At 46.0% G+C, this 20,613-nt stretch overlaps 1 protein-coding gene and 1 non-coding gene across 4 annotated transcripts in view; one reads left to right on the top strand and one right to left on the bottom strand.

The window, feature by feature from the left end:
* Positions 1–20,613, top strand: part of Hhat (hedgehog acyltransferase) — a 258,395-nt gene that overhangs the window by 20,595 nt on the left and 217,187 nt on the right. Inside the window, exons 3-4 of one of the 3 annotated variants that reach the window (NM_144881.4) lie at positions 1,677–1,744; positions 9,002–9,115. In NM_144881.4, coding sequence (NP_659130.2) covers positions 1,677–1,744; positions 9,002–9,115 — 182 coding nt within the window. Of the gene's footprint in view, positions 1–1,676; positions 1,745–9,001; positions 9,116–13,267; positions 13,666–15,175; positions 15,332–20,613 lie in introns of those variants that run through there. The other 2 variants (XM_011238934.3, XM_017320220.2) reach the window with 2 other exon arrangements.
* Positions 4,939–5,054, bottom strand: Gm22265. Its single transcript, XR_003949332.1, has one exon. It is a non-coding gene; the product is annotated as a U5 spliceosomal RNA (small nuclear RNA).

Here is a 20,613-nt window from a genome sequence, read left to right as displayed (position 1 = left end):
CATATATGTATTTATGTGTGTATGTATTTGTGTGTATATGTATGTATATGTGTACGCGTGTATATATGTATGTGTATGTATGTGTGTATGTATGTGTGTGTATGGGTGGGTGTCTAATGACATCTAAGGACCCGCTCCAGAACTATTACTCGTATTTATAAGATCAAAGTGTAAGGTTAGTGATTCTGAGTAAATGACTTAAACAACAGCTCATTGGCAGCGATTAAAATGCAAATCTTGCCTTCAGTAGGTAGATGGGAATTTGATGTAGCCTTTTGTGAAGGGAGAGAATAAACAGCTGACTGGTAATCAGGGCTCTTGGGTGGAAACTGCTCTATTTCTAATGTTCTCAGACTGTGGTTTGGAAAATGGAACTGGGCCTTGGCAGAGAGAGTTGTCTTGGCTGCAGGTCCCCAGTGGCATGGGGGGGGGGGGGGCGCTTCTAGGCTCTGTCCCCAGTGACATGGGGGTTTCCAGGCTCGGTCCCCAGTGGTGTTGGGTGGAGGACTCCCAGGCTCCATTTTTAGCGTCATGGGAGGAGTTCTAGCCAGAGGGGCTTCTGTCCTTTTATATTAGCTACTTGCTTAGCTACATTTGAATCACAGAAACAGGCTGTCAAAAAGAGTGAGGTGTGGGCTCCCTGCAGCAAGGTGTCCTCTCAGAGTCCTGAGGAGTGATGCTCGTCATAGACAGATGTCTTGCAGCAGGTCCTCAGCATCTGTTCTTTATTGAGCGACACGATACTGCAGCTGTGAGCTTTTAGCTAATTTTAGGTTGTCTGGATGGTGGCTCATGTCTGTAATCCCAACACTTGGGAGGCTGAGGTGGGGGTTGCTGTGCATGTGAGACTCAGAGTGATATCTCAGTCCTCATTGCTACCATGGAGAGCACTCAGCCATAAGAGAACCACCTTCTCCTTTTTTGCTGTCTTGTTTGGAGATAAGGCCTCAACTTTGTTCCATATGGTTTTGTTATGTATATGCACAGTAGTTTTCTGGTATTGTTTACCTATAAGTGTGCTTACTATTCAGAAATGATTCTTTTTTTTTTTTAAACAACACCTGTCAGCTCCTATCATATGGTTCAGTAATGCCACACTAGTTTTGAGTCATGATCTCAGTAAAATATTCCATACCCGTACAGCCTCACGTGTTGGGATTATAGACAGGAGCCAGTCCTCAAGACAGTCTAAAAATTAGCTAAAAGCTCTCAGCTGCAATGAGTTGTTCAATAAGAAGCAGATGCTGAGAGACGGCCATTGGATAACTGTCCATGAGGAGTGACAACTTTAGGACTCTTTGAGGACTCCTGGCCTTCTGGGAGCCTACACTCTATTCTTCAGACAGCTTGTTTCTAGACAGCTGGACCTTGCAACAACCTTTCCAGACTCCCTGTGTTGAACATTTTTCTCTCATAATTTTCTCCCTCTCCCTTTGTGGTCTTTATCCAAACTGAGAGGGATATTTACATCAGCCCTATTTTGTATTCTCTGGAACTTAGGTCCCAACATAGGGAAGGAATTTCAGGGATGTGTGGCAGGTGTGCCTGCTACTAGATCTGTAGGACATTTTTCTTTTCTTTTTAAAAAAATCTTCTTTGGGTGCTTCTGCTATTTATATCTAATTTAGTTGGGCATGATTAATAAAGGATTTTTCTTCTTCTTTTTTTCTTGTCAGAGCATGAAGAGGAACTGGATCAAGAATTTGAGCTGGAGATGGACACTCTATTTGGAGGACTGAAGAAGGTAAAGGGTAGCCGTCTACTATGTAGAACGTGCCAGTGTTTCACCTCACTCTGTGGGATGGGAGAGTGTGTGGAGGCCCGTCTGGAGCAGTGCGCTTTTCTGTTGAGAAGGTGAAGTGTGTTGTGTTGGACAATGAACCAGACTCGTGTTCTGTTCTCTTCTGGAAGTGCTGGGCGGGGGGCGGGGGTACCAGCCCCACTCAGCCCCACTTTTTCCACTGGAGAGATGCTAGGTACCCCTTTTCTCCAACCAAGACCTCTGCCTTAGTCACCGTTCTATTGCTGTGAACAGACACCATGACCAAGGCAATTCTTACAAAGGAACACATTTAATTGGGGCTGGCTTACAGGTTCAGAGGTTCAGTCCATTATCATCATAGTGGGGAGCATGGTGGCATCCAGGCAAAGATCCAGGTGCGCAGAGGTAGCTGAACATTCTATATCCCAATCCATAGGCAGAGACAGACAGACAGACAGACAGACAGACAGAGAGACAGACAGACTGTGCTTGGTATGAGCTTTTGAGACATCAAAGCCCCAACCCTAGTTACATACTTCCTCCAACAAGGCCACACCTCCTAATCCTAAGAGTGGCCCTCCCTGGTTACTAAGCTTGTGGGGACCGTTTTTATTCAAGCCACCACAGCCTCCTTCCCTTGTCTTCTGTCCCATCAGTCCATCAGTGACCTAAGACCCCATGACAATGTTGACTTGGATGGTGGGGGGGGGGTCAGGGCAGCTGATGATGGGATTGAAAGTGCTTCTGGGTGGTACATCCATGTTTCTGTTGTCAGTATTTAAGAATATCATCAGGCCCTGCATTACCTTTACTCTGAGTGTGCAGTGTTCCCATCCTGGGACCAGTTGCTCTCAGGGGCTGGTTTGGGGCATAAAACAGCACATCAGCTCCTGAACGCCCTACTTCCTCACAAGTGTTTGAAGACACTCATGTCTGCCCTGTCCTGACTGTGCCTGGGGAGCTTCAGGCTCTAGACTGGCAGCAGCTTTACTTCAGTTCCCATCCTGACTCACTAGGCTGTGCAGAGGCACAGTTAGATGTCAGGCCAGTGTTTGTCAGGGACTAGGAGGTGTGTCTAGCCCTGTGTGGGGAGTCCTTTCTGGCATTTGTTGCTCTACCCACTGGACAGTTCCATGAACATCAGATGTGGGCTGGGGAGATAGGTCGGCCAGTAAAGTGATTGTCATTCAAACATGGGGATCTGAGTCAATTCCTTAGAATCTATGAAAAAAGCTGAGTACAGGGCTGGTAAGATGGCTCAGTAGGTAAAGGCCTTGCTGCCAGGCCTAATGACTGTAGTTCAGGCACAAGAACCCACAGGAAGGAAGAAACTGACTCCTGCAAGCTGTCCTCTGACTTCTATATGTGTGCTATGGTGTACACACACACATATACAAACACACACACACACAGACGTACACAGACATACACACAGACACACATATACATAGGCAAATACACACAGGTACACACAGATAGACATAGACACACATACATAGACACAGACACACACAGACACAGACATACCCAGACAGACACAGACATAGACACACTCACACAGATAGACAGACAGACAGAAACAGACACACATAAATAGACACAGACACACATATGTAGACTCAGACACACACACATGTAGACAGACACACAGACAAACACAGACAGACATACACACACAGAGACAGACAAATACACACAGAGACAGATACACAGGCACACATAGACACATAGACAAACACAGACAGACAGACACATACACCCAAATACAGACAGACAGACAGACAGACAGACACACACACACACACACACACACACACACACACACACACACAGAGACATACACACACAGAGATAGACACATACACACACCGACAAGTACACACAGAGACAAATACACAGGCACACATAGACACACAGACAAACACAGACAGACATACATACACAGACAGACAGACAGACAGACAGACAGACAGACACACACATACACACACACACACACACACACACACACACACACACACAGGGTCCCCTACCTGCATGTGTACCCAGATACACACATATCACCACTTACAGAATTGGATGTAGATTGGACTCACATTTGCAGCACCTGTCCTAGATGTTTCTGTGTCATGACTGCGCCTTTTAGAATCATCAGTAAGAATGTAGGGTCAGAGGCTTGTGGTGCTTTCAGCGTTACTGCATCTCTCACAACGACATAGGGTGATAATTTTTCCCATGTGGGTCCCGAGTCAGGCATTTCAGATAATACAGAAATGCTTGCCAAAGGCAAAAATAAACAGACCTACCTTTGAGCAAGAGGCTTAGCTGAAGAGAAGTGTAAGAAAATGAACACGGGGTCAGGTGCCGTCAGATTTTGGAGGAACCGCAGGTTTCATTGTCAGGACCAAGCTCAGCCCCATGGCCTGCCCTCCTGGCTGCCATCCTTCCATCAGGTCCTGCCAGGGCAATAGGACCTGGTTTCTTCCTGACAGTTCTGGTAATGACCCGCATCAGGGGTACATGTATGTAAGCCACTCCTGCCTTGGTGGAAAAGCTCTGTGTTCATTATCACCCAGAGGAGCCACCTCCCGTCTTTATCCACCTGAAGGCCATCTGATATTTAGCGCTCCTGAGCACCCACCCATCTATCTCTTCATCCTTCTTTGAATGCCAATCTCTTTAGTTTTCTAGTTTCTATGTTTGAATTGCAGCTGTCTCTGGGATGTGGCTCTCAATTTGAAGTGTCTCAAAGGCACACCTTTTTGAGTAGGGTCCCTCATATGGTCACGTCCAATCTTTAGGTTGGGAACAATCAGAGGGCCTCATTAAAGTGTATTTACACACATACTATGGGAGACAGGGAGAAGCTGCAGTAGACAGAGCTTAGAAGGAGGAATATCCTGTAGGAGCAGGAATGAAAAGTGCTACTTGTGAGAGTTTCTTAAAGAGATGTCACCACTAATGGTGCATTTGCTAAGAAGAGAAAGTGGGAGGTCATGTGATAAGACATGCACCTGTGAGGGCAACTGGCTGAATGAAACCACCTCGAGGACAAAAAGCTGCTAAGGGCTTTGTTATTCTCTTAAAATGGTAAGAGCCCAACAGCACTCACAAATTATACAGCAAAGGTACAAACTAACTTATATCTGGCTGTCTTATTTTAGAACCATAATATTAGCCTTGCAAGAAGCAAGACCTCAAAAAATTGGTAATGACTCAGATATGTTCCTCTCCACGGAAATCTTTAGTAAAAGGCGAAAGATTTGTACGATCTGAAGAGAAACCAGAGTATGTTGAGAGTGGGCGAAAGCTCTGCTCACCAGTAACTGAAGTTCCTAGTTCGTGGACGGTGACTTTTCAGCCCCAGCGCTTCCCAGCATCTTGTCTATATGTCAATGTAATAAGTCTTTTTATCTCGAAATGATGGGTGAAATAGATACACACACATAATATACATATATATTTTAAACTTCTAAATTGCATTACGTGAAAGGAATGATGGGTATGCAAATGTAAGTCTGACTCATGGGGCTTTGAGGCAAATCACACGGCCACCGCTAGGGGGCGGAGCGGAGGTCCGGGCTTATTGGTTCAGTTACATGGAACTCATTTGTATTTAATGTATGGGGACTTTATGACTTCTGTTTCTTTTCTATAAAACCCATTTATTTCGAAATAACTACACCTACAGGAAATTGCAACAATATCAAAATTTATGGGGAATTGCATCACTATAGTGAACTCTTTAAACCGAGCAACCCCAGTGCAGTCAGATCCACAGACCTCACCTAGATTTCCTAATGATTCATGTGCTATTATGGGATCATGTAACTGCTGCACCTTAGGTATAGAGGCTGGAGGAACTACTTTAAGTTTTTTTCCTCCTGAGACTGTGTCTTGACTACCTAGCCCAGGCTGGTCTCAAACACAGGAACTTACGCTCTAGACCAGGCTGGCCTCAAGCTCATGTTAGCCCCTTTGCCTCAGCCTCCCAAATGTTATAACACAAACATGTGCCGCCATGTCGGACTTTAAACTCGCTTTTGTGAAGGTGGGATGGCTTTCTGAGCAGAAACCAAATCCTCTGAATATAAGCGTGGGATTTTGAGGCTGTGGCTCCCAAAGGACTGGAGGTGTTGACAGGGACACACACTGTCTCTATGACATTTTTGGAGAGCTGACATTGTGAAATTTTGTAGGAGAGTCATGAGTCTACATTGCTTGTTTTTTTTTGTTTTTGTTTTTGGGTTTTGTTTTTTTTTGTTTTTTTTTTTGTTTTTTTTTAGACAGGATCTCATGATGTAGCCCAGGCTGGCCTCAAATTAACCACTGTAGCTGTAGATATCCTTGAATTTCTGATCCTCTTGCCTCTTGCCTAGATCTTCTTGATCAAGGGGTTGATCATCTAACCCCTAAATGCTGGGATCATGAGTGCTAACACCACAGTCGTCTTGAATTATGTAATTTGAGTCATGGTTCCAAACTTTTATATTGGCCTCATTTGTGACTTACAACTCTTCTCTCCAAATGCTTTAGAGAAAATGTAGACAGTGCTTTCCTAATCTGAGACGTGTCCCTGGTGTGTGTGTGTGCGTGCGCGTGCGCGCGCACGCCCCATTGTTGTCTTTTTGAGACAGGGGCTCTTGTAGCCCAGGCTAGCCCGGAACTCCTCGTGTTGCTGAGGATGACCTTTGAACTCTCAGATCTCAACTTTCACTTCTCAAGAGCTATTCCTGTGGGCATTCACTACTACACCCAGTTCAGAAAGTATTTATTTACAAGAAACAAAGAAAAAAAAAACCAGCACTAGGAGCTCTCATAGGTAAATGGCATAGAACCCTTAAACTTAGGGGAAAAGGTCTAGCCTCATCAATAACTCCTCCTCGTCCTGCACCTTGTTGGATAGGTTTTTCCTGAAGGCTGAGGTTTGAAAAAGTTGTGATTCATCAGAGAGGTTGGGGGTCATGATTTTTTTCATATTTAAAAGGCTTTTTATTTTAGTTTTTGAGAATGTCTTATATGAGTAATGAATTTGCATTGTTTACAGCTTCTCTCCCTCCCTCCAGCTCCTTTCATGCCTCCCCCAATTCCTCTCAATTTCAATGACCTCTTCTTTAATGAGTGTGTGAGAGTGAGTGTTGTGTGTGTGTGTGAGAGAATGTTTGTGAGAGTATGTGTGTGAGTGTGTGTGAAAGACATTGTGAGAGCGTGTGTATGTATGTGTGTGTGTGTGTAAGAAAGACATTGTGAGAGTGTGTGAGAGAGTGTGTGTGTATGTGAAAATGTGAGAGTATTGTGTGAGAGTGTGTGTGTGAGAAAGACATTGTGAAGTGTGTGTGTGTATGTGAGAATGTTTGTGAGAGTATGTGTGTGAGTGTGTGTGTATGGATGTGTGTGTGAGAAAGACATTGTGAGAGTGTGTGTGAGTGTGTAAGTGTGTGTATGTGAGAATGTGAGAGTTGTGTGAGTGTGTGTGTGTATGTGAGAATGTTTGTGAGAGTATGTGTATGTGTGCATGTGTGTGAGAGAGAATGTTTGTGAGAGCGTGTGTGTGTATGAGTGTGTGAGAGAGCGTTTGTGAGAGTGTGTTAGTGTGTGTGTGAATGTGTGTGTATGTGTTTGTACATACAGTGTGCTGAGGCCACTTGGTATTGCTTGTATTTATATGTGTTTATGGCTGACCACTTGCGATTGGACCACCTATACCTGGAGAAGGCTGATTCTTTCTTTCTTAGCAGCCATTACTTGCCTAGAGCTCTTTATGAGTGGGTGGAGCTTTGTGGGATTTCCCCACCCCCATCCACTGCCAACCAGTGTTGTCACGAACAGGTCTTGTTCAGGACTGCAGCATAGTTAACAAAGGGCAGGAAGTACAGGAGACTTGGTCACTTTTCTTGTTGCTCTGACTAAATACCAGACAAAGGCTGCTTAAGGAATGTTTTAGTTAGTTTTACTGCTGTAAACAGACACCACGACTACAGCAATTCTCATAAAAGACATTTAATTGGAGCTGGCTTACAGTTTCAGAGGTTCCGTCCATTCTCATCATGGTGGGAAGCATGACAGCGTACAGTCAGATGTGGTATGGAGAAGGAGCTGAGAGGACTACATGCTGATTGGCAGGCACCAGGAAGTGAACTGGCTTGAGCTTCTGAGATCTCAAAGCCTGCCCTCACAGTGATATACTCCTCCAACAAGGCCACACCTCCTAATGGCGTGACTCTCTATGGGCCAAGCACTCAAACATATGGGTGTATGGAAGCCATTCCTATTCAAACCACCACAAGGGGTAATTTAAAAAAGAAAATGTTTTGCTCCCCTTCCACTCAAGCTGGGTCCAGGTCCTGAATCCTCTTGTAAGGATAGGGAGGATGTCCACCCTTAGCAGGCATGGACTACGTGCACCTACATGAGCTGAGAAGAAGCTCTGATCATCATAGAGGTGTTCCCTGTCAATGCTGCATGTGTGGGCAGCCGGCCACTTGCATGTCCTTTCTGGGCTCAGCTTTGCTGTTGTTTATCATTGAGGCTCCTCAGGCTGAATTTCCTCATGTCCACTTACCTGCCCTTGTGCATGCATAACAGACATGGACCCTGGTACCTGGAGTTGCTCCAGTAGAAGACGCAGGCACATACCAGAATTATTCTTTTATTGCAAGTTAATAACGAAAGTAGTTCATTTCCTGTACAGTTACCACACTGACCATGTGACCTTCTCAGTTACCATGCTGATCATGTGACCTGCCCAGTTACCATGCTGATCATGTGACCTGCCCAGACATTGCTGACCATGTGACCTTCCCAGTTACCATGATGACCATGTGAGCTTCCCACTTACCAGGCTGACCATGTGACCTTCCCAGTTAACTTGCTGATCATGTGACCAAGGGGCTGGAGACAAGTGGACCCCAGTTACTATGCTGACTTTGAGACCTTGGGTACATGAATTTAAACCCTTCAGCCTCCTTTTCACTATTTACAAAATGGGCTAAGAACATGGGGTTCCATCCCAGAGAATCTGTGTCCATGAAGACTCTGCGTTAGAAGGAAAAGTACATTTGGAGAATGGTGGGAAGACAACCAGGCTAGAGGGGACAGTTCAAGGTGGGTGGGGAGGCTGGAGTTCTAAGTGGGCAAATGCCATCTGCAGAGTCTGGACTCTAAGCACTTTTCCCCTTGTGTTCTCTGACACACGCTGCAGTTCCACTGGTAATACCATGTCTTGCTCTCCCCTCCTAGGACCCGACTGATTTTGAGTGGAACTTCTGGATGGAATGGGGGAAGCGGAGGCTGGTGTGGCTCTTCATTGGCCATATGGCTGTGTCTCAGTTGGCCACGTTACTCACAAAGAAGGTAGGAGTCATGTGTCATTTGGTTTTAAGCCTCTTTCTCCTTTGGCTTTGGTGAAGAGGCCTGAACTGTGAATCTGGAGACAGGGTTAGCAGTGGGGAAGCCCAGGAACAGTATTAGCTGAAGTGACGTGTCGGGTGGGGTGTTTTCTCAACTCCCCTGTGTTGACTTCCTCCAGGTTATCTTCTAAAACCATTGTATACAGAGGTTTCAGAGTGAGCTAACCTCAGCCGGTGCTCACTAAGCGCATCCCTAGTGGGATGCTTTAGTAAAGGCTAGCTTGGGAGACTATGTGACTTCATTCACTTCAGAAGGGAGCAGAAGTTATATTGTTGGTAAATACAAGGCCCGGAGAGATGGCTCTGCAGCCAAGAGCACTGGCTGCTTTCCCAGAAGACCCAGGCTCTATTTCCAGTACCCACATGGTGGTTCACAATTGTAGTGGCTAGTTTGATTTTTTTTTTTTTTAATGTCAACTTGACACAAGCTTGAGTCATCAGAGAGGAGGGAGCCTCAATTGAGAAAATGCCTCCATAAGACTTGTAAGGGCATTTTCTGTATTAGTGATGAATGAGGGCGGCACAGCTCATTGTGGGTGGTGCCATCCCTGGGCTGGTGCTCCTGTATTCTTTAAGAAAGCAGGCTGAACAATCCAGTAAGCAGCGCTCTTCCATGTCCTCTGCATCAGCTTCTGCCTCCAGGTTCCTGTTCTGTTAGCTCCTGACTTGACTTCCTTTGGTGATGAACCATCATCTGGAAGTGTAAGCTGATCACACCACACATACACACACACACACACACACACACACACACACACACACACACACACACACACACGAGTTGCCTTGGTCATGGTATTTCATCACAGCAATAGAAACCCTAAGACAACAATGGTCTGCAACTCCAGTTCCAGGACATCAGTAGCCTTTATCTTGATCACACATGTGTTGTATAGATAAACACATAAGCCAAAATTCATACATGTAGAATAACAATCTTTTAAAAAGTAGCAACTGAGCTGGGGAGATACTGTGTGTGACACACTTGCTGTGTAAGCACAGTGACCCGAGTTTGATTCCCAGAACCCACATAAAGAATGGCCGGATGTGACAGTGCTTGAAAAACAGCACCAAGGGGGTGGAGACAGGCAGACCCCAGGAAGCTACTGGCAGCCAGTCAGGCCCACTTAGTCATCTCCAGGCCAATGAGGGACTGTCTTAAGAAAACAAGGGAGATGGCTCCTGAGGAATGAAAGAATGATTGACTAACCTCTGACCTGTGTACACATGTGCTCATGTGTGTACAGGAACATCACACACACCCACCCACACACATCTACATTTAATATTGAGCAATGTGGTAGCCTTAGCAGATTTATGCTCAATTCCATTGCTGGTTTGTTCCTGATTCAGCTTGGGACAGGGGATCTTCAAAGTGGATATCTGAAAAGAGATTTCACAGGAAGCTGGATTGTGGCAGCTTCACAGGGCTGGCAAGCTAGGAAGAAGCCCAAGAAGCTTCCAGGAGGACTCTACTGTCACTTAGGGACTGAGTGGCCTTTACCCAGGATCCTCTGATGCACATTTCCTGTTACTACCTCCTAATGTAAAGAATGAGCCTGTGATTGGAAATCGGCAAGTGAGACCCAGATACAACCTGACTGGCCTGGACCAACCGAGGAGACAAACTCTGTTCTTTTGAAAGACTCAAGATCGTGATGGAACAGAGGGTCTATAGCCCTGAAAGTCCAGAGAATGAGAGACCATGACTAAGCCAGAGCAACAGGCTGGTCACTGTTTTGTTCGGGGTTTATCTGAGCATCCTCTCTTTCTACAAAGTTGGTGCTTGTTGATCCTGTCTATTCTAGGACAGTGGTTTTCCATCTGTGAACCATGACCCCTTTTGGGGGCAGTTCATGGACCCTTTCCCAGGGCTCGCTTAAGATCATCTGCATATCATATACTTATTATACAATTCATAACAGTAGCAAAATTACAGTTATGAAGTAGCAATGAGATAATGTCATGGTTGGGGGTCACCACAGTGCCAAGAGCTGCAGCGTTAGGAAGGCTGATAGCCCCTGCTCTAGAAGATGGAAGACTAAAGGGCATGCTCTCCTTTTTAGCGATACTGGTTAGTTTCTTTCCCTCAGTGGTCGCTTGCTTTCTGAAGTGGCAAAGCTAAGATGTTAGAGTCTATCAGACTCGGCTATGTTAGAAAGTCCCATAGGCCTTTTGAACAGACCAAAAGATAAGCGTGCACTGGAACTCTGCTCTTGCCCCTGAGGTGGTGAGGGGTGCGTCTGCCTCAGCGTTCACTATTAGGGTTTATTTATTCTTAATACGTTATCAAATTTCTCTAATTCCTGTTTATTTTTCTTTACAATATTTCTAGAAGTTTATCATTAATTTTTTTCTCGAGGATTGAAGAGATGGCTCATCACTGGCTGCTCTTCCAGAGAACCTGGGTTCAGTTCCCAGCAACCACATAGCAGCTCCAAATTGTCTGTAACTTGTCTCAGGGGATCTTCTGGCCTCCTTGGGCACTAGGTATAAATGGCATGTGCAGATATAGCATGCAGGCAAAACATTCCTACATATAAAATAAATAAGTTAATTTAAAAGCTCCAAAACTGAGTTAAATTAAAATATTTTTATGTATATGTGTTTTGCCTGCATGTATGTGCACCATGTGTATGCCTGGTACAAGTGGATCCAGAAGTGGTCATCAAAGCCCCTGTAGCTGTAGTTACAGGTGACTGTTAGCTGCAGTATGGGTGCTGGGAACTGAACATGGGTTCAGTAGCCAAGTACCCTTAACCTGCAAGCCATCTCTCCAGTCCCAGAGTTTAACGTTCTATTTCTAACATAAAGCTTTATTTTAAACCCATAAGAAAATGACCTACTATCTCTAAACTTGAGGGAGAAGAGTCTAACTTCATTAATAATTAAGCAACTATATATTAAAAACAGACTCGAGTTATCAATCCACACTTTACAGTTTGGCAAAAATAAACAAGGATTCCCTGAAGAAACTGGGCATTGACCACTCAAGGTCTCCTGGAAAGGAGGCATGTGTACTGGCTGTGTCCTTTGAGGTATATCCCTGGCAAACCAGTGACACACACCCACAGGTTACAGTGCGAATCCTGACCTGCTCTCTGAGGCTGAAAAGCCAGATGCAGCTGGTGTCCATACTGGTGACACAGACAAGCTGTAGAGAACAGATTATAGCTGCGGTGACCAGCACTGGTGAATTTATGGCTCATGATGGTGAGCTAAGAATTCAAGTTGCAGAGAACCAGATGAGACGTGATTCCATGCACAGGAGACTCGGAAGTGGGGGACTAAGTGTGTTCGGTGTGCAGTGGTAAATGAGACAGCTGCTGGGCTCTGCATGCAGCTCAACCATGAACCCGAGGGTTCATGTGTTGGACACTTGGTCCCCATGTGGGATTCAGTTTACTTGAAGCTTTTATTTCTGGGCTTCTCTTCAGAGGCAGTGTTGCTGTGGACTTTGGTGTCTACTGGGCAATTGCTTTTAGGAACCCTTAAATATGTCAAAATTCACAGATGCCTGAGTTCTTGATATAAATTCAGGAATTATTCTCTCTCTTTCTCTCTCTGTTTGTCTCTGTTACTTTCTATCTCTCTCTGTCTCTCTCTGCCCTCTGTATCTGTTTCTGTGTGTGTCTCTCTGTCTATCTGTGTATGTGTGTGCACACACACACATTCACTCATGCGCACGTATGTTCCATGGCACAAGTGTGAGGTTAGAGAACGACCTTCTGTAGTCAGTTCTTTTCCCATGTTGTGTGACAGGATGTCAAACCCAGGTTGTCAGGCACGTTTATGCACCAAGAGCTCTCAGTGGCCCCCAACGCCTTGGTTCAAAATGGCATAACATTCACATATAACCTGCACAATACTCCCAATGTCTTGCTTATAATTTCTAGTACAATATAGACATTGAATAGCTGTGATACTGTATTAGAAAATACCCACAAGGAAAATGTATGCATTTTATTCTTAATATTAATATCAGTCTAGCCAAAGCCAGTTGAACCCTAGGTGTGGAACTTGCACTTGGAATGGTTTGGAATAAGTGCTACCATTAAGTCACTACTGTGTCCTCAGATCTACATCTGGGTGGCTGTGGCTCCTGGGACTGTGGGGAGAGGCTGCAAAGCAGTACTCTCTAAGTACATCTGTCCTGCTCCTGGAAGTTTCCTATGTCATATTAAGAAAGGAGTGATGCAGGCTGAGAGGCAGCTCAGTGGCAGAGCTATATCTGTGCCTAAGTGGGCGGCGGCCCTGGGTTCAATCCCTTACACTGGAGACTGGGGTTCCACAGTCCTTAGGGACAGAGGCAGGATCTGGCCCTGTGACTGTGTATTTCTGACCTGCTATCTCAGGCTGATCAGGGAACAAGAACGGGAGCTAGATTGTTTTCCTGGGGGTTGGGGCGAGGAGTCCCAGCTGACTGGGAAGTCAGAAGTGAAGGGATGCTCATCGCCGAGCCACACTGGCACTGTGGTGGCCCTCCCATTCGCAGTAAGTACACAAGGCCAGGAGTGGGCCAGGCATGCTGGCCACTGTAGTCAGAGGCCTGCCAGGAGGTGGCTTTGTAGTTCTGGCTTGGGAAGCGGGGCTCCCTTGTTCAGCTTCCTATGTGGTGCTGTGAGGCCTGGCTGGGCAGGCAGACTCAGCTCAACCTCAGCAGAACACGTCTTACCCCATGCTGGGGAGGTGGGCCTTGCGTTTTTCTTGGAAGGAGGCAGAGTGAGAGCTGAGCCATCTCCCTGTGTGTCTCACCTTCCTGTGACCACAGGCTGGGCTGTGAGGCAGCTGGCTGGCAGATCTGCCTGTGGCTGGGCCACAGTGCTTCTTTGTCAGAGTTGGCTTGGCCTTTCTGTGTCTGGACCACAACCTTGGCCTCATTAGCTCCAGCCCTCTCACCACCTGGGTGAAGTGTTCCTCTTGGCCTTCATTGGCAGAGCTGTTTTTGGTGCTCTTTCAGGATGGAAGGTTTGAGCTGCAGCCATGTCTACGCTGCTTTCCTCTGGGGGGGCAGCGAGAAGCCTGATGGAGAAGCCCGAGCATTCCAGTTGTGGGCAGGCGTCAGATGGCGTCTGGTCAAAGCCCTGACTCCTGAACGCTGCTCCCCATCTCACCCAGGATGGATCTTTTCCTTTGTGGGTCACCACCTCCCAGGGAGGGCCAGGCTACTTGCAGAAGCATAGCCCTCCCCGCTTCCTTTTTCTCCCCTCCGCCTTCACTCCCTCCTCTCCCTCCCTCTTCCCCTCCTCTGGTCATGTAAAGTAATAAAACTTCCCCTTGAGCTTCTTGGCTGAGATTAAATGCTTTTCCTTTAGGTCAGGCCCTCTCTGTGAGGAGCCCGAGGGAGGTTGAGTAATGGCTGAGCTCTGGCTGTGGGTGTGTTATGATTGGACTTTGTGGGGACGGATCACATCTGCCCCCGTTCTCTCATGCCTCTGTGGCTTTCCACCACCTGAGACACTGTGTTCTCAGCCTTCAGAACTCAAACGATCCTGTAGGAGCTCTGAGAAGGCTGGCCTGGTGTGGAGCTCAGTGCTTTTCTTGATGTGGTCTGGCTGGGGGATGGCGTGGTTAGTCTTGGCCCCTCGGCTCAGGTCCTCACTGCAGAATGTGCACAGGCCGAGGGACCTCTTCATGGGGTAAGCAGCCTCTCCCGGAGGAGTGTCAGATCCACACATAAATGGAACCTCGGGCACTGATGTCTCTCCTGGAACCCACTCTACTCCCTCCATCAGTGCCTGTGTAAAGAGGTGAAGCTACCGGGATAAAGGCCTACTGACCTTGACTGCCAGGAAGATCTGGCTGGGATACAGCTGTCAGGACTCAGATGGAGCAGATTGCTCTTTCTTCTTTGGGGAGATTTCATGTGCGCGAAGTGTGTGTGTGTCTTATGCAGTATATATTTATATTTACTTATTTTAGAACCTACTGCTACTGATGAAATGAAACATGACAAACCACGGCACACAGGAGACTATGCACTGACTCCCTTTCTTTCTCAGACAGAGTGCTTCGCTGCGTGGTCTCATGGCATACGTAGTCTCATCTGGTGCTGGTGGGAGCGCTAACCAAACCTTTGAGCCCTCACTCTTCGCTGCAGCCCTAAGCTAGCCAGGGCATCTGAGGCACATCCTGTTGCCGCTGGCACCCACAGCACAGGGTGAGCTGAAGCAGACACAGGTGCTGTGAGGGGATGGGGGGGGGGGCTCTTGCCAGAGTGTTTTTCTGGGTTCTGACCCTTGTAAAGGCTTGAAAAATACAGACTTCAAAAGAAGGGAGAGAAACTCTGGCTTTGTCATCGGTGCCGACTGTAGTCGATGCATCGTTCTGATGGATTCGTTAGTGTCACTCCATAGTGTTAGAGGGGCAGACAGCACTTTCTGTTAGAGGAACCATTTCCTAGGTTGGGCAAGAGAGGAGGCAGGAGGCTGGTCATGAGCTATAAAGCGATGTCTTTGTCTGTATTGACAGGGAAGAGATCATTTTCTAAGGACTGAAGTAGAACCTGAGACTTGGAAGGTGGTAGGTTTCCACAGTAGGATCAGAAGCCCAACACTTGGATGCTAATTTTGTCATCTGTCAAGTTAACTCTGAACACCTGGGGAAGCATATGTACCTGTCTATGTAATGCTGTATACATCCGTCTTCCCGCGTTCACCTGTCTACTCACCTATAGATCATCTATAGGTGATCTGCCCATCCACCACCCCTCTATCCACCCTCCCATTCTGCTGACAATATCCATCCATTCATCTGTCTACTTCCATCAATCTCTACCCATCACCACCATCTCTTTACCCACCCACCCATCCATCTACTCATCCATCCATCTACCCATCCACCTGCCCACCCATCCATCTTTCCATCCACTCACCCAATCATCCATCTACTCACCTACCCATCCATCCATCCATCCATCCATCCATCCATCCATCCATCCATCCATTCTTTCTTTTCTTCCACTCAACCATTTATTCTGCCATTTAGTATTTGTTTGAGCTAGGTACCAGGCTAAATTCTGTTTATATTTATGTATTATGAACAAGAACGGATTTTGTCTTACTCAGGAAGGTTACCAGGTTGAGAATGGCCATGTTCTGTTCTGAGAAGTGGGTTAGTGTCAGCCTAAGTCACCATGGAATGTGGCATGGTGTCTGATTGTCTCCATTTTCTGTGGTGTGTGCTGTATCCCATCAGAGAGGCCGTGGAGTTCTTGGTTTGGCTTTAGGTTAGCTGTTAAGAAAGTTGTGCTTTTTGGACTTTTGAAAATTTCCCTGTTTTGATTCTCATCTTCTATAAAAAACTGAAGACTTGGAATCCAGAGAGCTAAGTGGGATCAGTGTGTGTTTCCACAGAGTTCTCTCAATCCATCTAACCAAGTACCACATCATTCAGGCTTTTAAAACCACCATTGCCAGACTGTTGTAAATTCATATTAAATCACAATGGGATGAGACTATGTTCTTTCCAGAAAGGTTCTGCTGAAACATGGAAACACCACAGATGCTGTGGGGATGTGGAATGTCAGGGGCACTCATGTACCCCGGTTGGTGTTGAATGGTGGTAGACCAGAAAGCTGTTTGTGGTGCCAAACATATAACTGGCATGCCATCAGCTAGTGTTTGCTCAGGAATTAATTCATTCTGGAAAATGAGAAGCTATTTTTAACATCAAAAGCCTGTGCAGATATGAGGACATCAGTTTTATTCAAAATAATCCTAACTTGCAAACATCTGAGATGTCCTTCAGCTGGTATGTGAGTAAGCAAACCGAGGCTATCCATACCATGGAAAACTGCAAGAGAGAATGGGTGTTAGCCACAGCAGCTTTAGTTGAGTCTGTATGATTTCTTTGAAATGACAGCAGTTTGGAAATGGAGAAGAGACTAACAGGTAGGAGATGGACTGGTTGGGGGAGCATAAAGGGAGTGCATGTGAATTCCAAAACTGTTCCGGGTGTTTGTGGGGTGTGCACCGAACCCTCACATGTTGTGGGGGTGTGCACTGAACCTTCACATGTTGTGGGGATGCTCATTGAACCTTCACATGTTGTGGGGATGCACACTGAATGTTCACATGTTGTGGGGGCACACACTGAACATTCACATGTGATAGACTAGTGTAGAACATAGGGAGATGAAATGGGAAACCAGTAAGTTTGGCAGATGGTAGTTATGTGGTTGTGATAATATTCTGTGGTTTTGTGAAATGTCCTTTTGGGGGAACTGAATGAACCACAGCAGCACAAAAGGTGTTATTTCTTGTGAGAACACAAAGTACAACTATCTCAGAACGAGTCTCAGCTAGAAGAAGAACATTGTGTGCCTGGGAGACTACTCGAAAGTAACATGCTTACCTTGTGTGTGTGAGGATCTGAGTTTGATTCCCAGAACCCACATAAAACCAACAACAAACAAACAAACAAACAAACACCAAAAAAGCTGGATGTGGTGGGTGAAGGAGATGGGGAATTCCTGGGACTCACTGGCTGGTCAGCCTCGCTTGTTTGGCAAGCTTGAAGCCAGTGAGAGGCCCTGTCTCAAAAAATAAGTTGTGGGCTAGCAAGATATCTCAGAGAACGAAGGTGTTTGCCTCCATTCTGATGACCTGAGTTCAATCCCTGGGATCTACATGGTAGAAGGAGAGAACTGAGTCCTAACCTCTGAGGTAACTAACAAGTTACCTCTGACCTCTACACAAGCATCCTGGTATGAGCACACATGCATTTGTGCGCGCGCATGTGCACACACACACACACACACACACACACACACTTCAATAAATAAACCAAGGTAGATGGTATGACACACTCAAGACTGACTTCTGGTTTCTAAACACACATGCACAATATGCATGTATGCTCATAAACATGTATGTGCACACATATACACACAGAAGGAAAACTGCATAAAGTTGCATTTGCTTAAAATGTGAAGTTCTAAATTAGAAACATCAGAGCTCACTGTTGAGGTTGATTTTTCTTTATTCTACTTTCCTGAGTCGTGAGTAGGTGAGTATCAGCGTGGGCTGGAGAAGCCCAGATGTGTGTGTGTGTGTGTGTGTGTGTGTGTGTGTGTATGTGTGTGTGTATGTGCACATGTCTGGGTTTGTGTGTGAGTGTGTGTGTTTAAGTCTGGGGGTGGTGTAGCCTGGTTGTGGGATGGTGCCGCCCCTGGGCAGGTGGCTCTAGGTTCTATAAGAAAGCAGGCTGAGCAAGCCATGGAGAGCAAGCCAGTGAAGAGCATCCTCCATTGCCTCCAGGCGTCTGCTGTGTGAGTCCCTGTCCTGACTTCCTTCAATAATGAACAGTGATATGGTGGTATAGGCCAAATAAACCGTTTTCTCCCCAAGTTACTTTGATCATGGCGGTTCATCACAGCAATAGGAATCCTACCTAAGGCAATGATGAGTGTTAACAACCTGAGTTTGGGAGCTGGGTAGATTGCTCAGTGGTTAAGAACACTTACTGCTCTTGGCTATACAGAGAAACCCTGTCTCGAAAAACAAAACAAAACAAAACAAAACAAACAAACAAACAAACAAATACTTACTGCTCTTGTAAAGGACCTATGTTCAGTTTTCAGCACTCACAACCATCTGTAAGTCCATTTTTAGAAGATCCAACCCTGTCTCCTGTCATCTTCAGGCACCAGACTGTTCATGATACACAGATATACATGCAGGCAAACACTCATACACATAAAATAAAAATAAATGTATCTTTTAAATAAACCCAAGACCAACATGGTGTGTGTGTGTGTACTTGTGTGTACGTGTGCTCAGATCCCAGAGAACTTAGGAAAGACTTTCCTGGCCATTTAGTGATGGGTTAGAAGCATAATTCTGGAATAAAACATAATGCATGTGATGTCTTGTTAATTATTTTTGAAAAGCAAAAGCAGTTCTGTCCTGGTTCATGTGACAGGCCCCATACTGATATGCCTAGGAGCAGACAAATGCTTGACCCATACATGAACACATCAGGGTGGAGATGGGTGGGGTGGGGTTGCTTATGGACAACCCCTTCTGGTGTTCCGACCCCTTTTTGTACCAACAATTCCTGAGCTCAGCCTGAGTGTAGAAGGGACTGTGGGGATGGCAGTGGGACCTGCCCTGCCCTTCCCTGCCACGGTGTCAGGCCAGGGCTGTCCATGTTGTATCTGGGTTTTAGTGATATTTGGGTTAGGTGAGGATTACAATGGCTTTTTAACATTTTGAATGTGAAAAATGAGTGTTTTGGTGGCATTGACTCACACACCAGTTCCTTGTAGGTAAGATGGTGTGTTAGTCCACCATCCGACTTTCACTCCTCAGGAGGGTGAGGGCAGTGTGCAAACTGATGAGTCCAAGGTCAGTGGGAAAGTGTTTCCCCTTCTGTCTCAGGACAGCATCCAGTGTTGTCTGTCTGCACAAGGTATGTGGGGTACATTTATCTGTACACAAAGTGGCTCTTGTGACCACCATCATAGACCTCCTGGAGTATTGGTGGTCCACACAGTGCTGTTACGTATTTCTGAAGGTTCTTTCTGCCCTGACTTGGAGCAGCTTCTGTCTGAGGCAAGTTTCAAATGAAGCTCAACAAATAGGCTCTTCCCGGCAGATCAGATAGCACTTACTGAAAGTGTCACTGTGTACGCAAACGTGTGTACCCATGTGTGCCCAGTCCCCATAGCCAGAGCTGTAGGTGGTGTTGAAAAGAACATTTTCCCCCACTTGCTAAAACCATGTGTTAAAATAGTCTTTGGCGACCTCATTTCTGAAAATTGGACCCTGCCCAGAGGTGAGAAAGCCGGGGAAAGTTTGAGGCAAATTTATGTGGCTGTTTTCTGGGGTTAGCAGGATGGAAAAAACCGTAAAAATGAACTTCACATTTCTCTGGTTTTCTTGGAATGTAAAAGCGGCTGAGTTAGTCTCACATTGCAGATGTTCTTTTGAGCTGAAATACAGGTCTGTGGAAGAGGTGACCATGCCTCCTAGGACAGGATGGCCAAGTCACCATACTCCAAGTCTGCCCTGCATCCAGTCTCTCTGTCTGTTTCTCTGTCATTTTTTCTGTCTGTCTCTCTGGCCGTACTGGGGACTGAACCTCAGCTCCATGCCTGTCAGATAGTCTCTATGTCACTAAGCTATGCGCGAAGTCCTATTTCTGCTTGTTGTTTTTAGACAAGGTCTCACTCAATTGCTCAGACAGGTGTTAAACTTGTGATCCTCCTGCCTCAGCATCCTGACTAGGGCAGGCCCAGGCCACTAGGCCCAGCTCATTCTTTTAGCAGGAGGTCTAAGCTCATTCATCCAGCTCTTCAGTTTTGAAAAGTTTCTGAAAGTGCATCCTTCAAAGCACACACTCATAACATTGTATTTCTTAGAAATAACTAACTTTTTTTTTTGATATAGTATATCTCATAGCCCAGGCTAGCTCCAACCTCACTGAGGATAACCTTGA

The sequence above is a fragment of the Mus musculus genome, chromosome 1 (assembly GCF_000001635.26).
Source record: "Mus musculus strain C57BL/6J chromosome 1, GRCm38.p6 C57BL/6J".
In the NCBI taxonomy this organism is placed as follows: Eukaryota; Metazoa; Chordata; class Mammalia; order Rodentia; family Muridae; genus Mus; species Mus musculus.
This window is presented reverse-complemented; position numbering and strand designations above follow the sequence as displayed.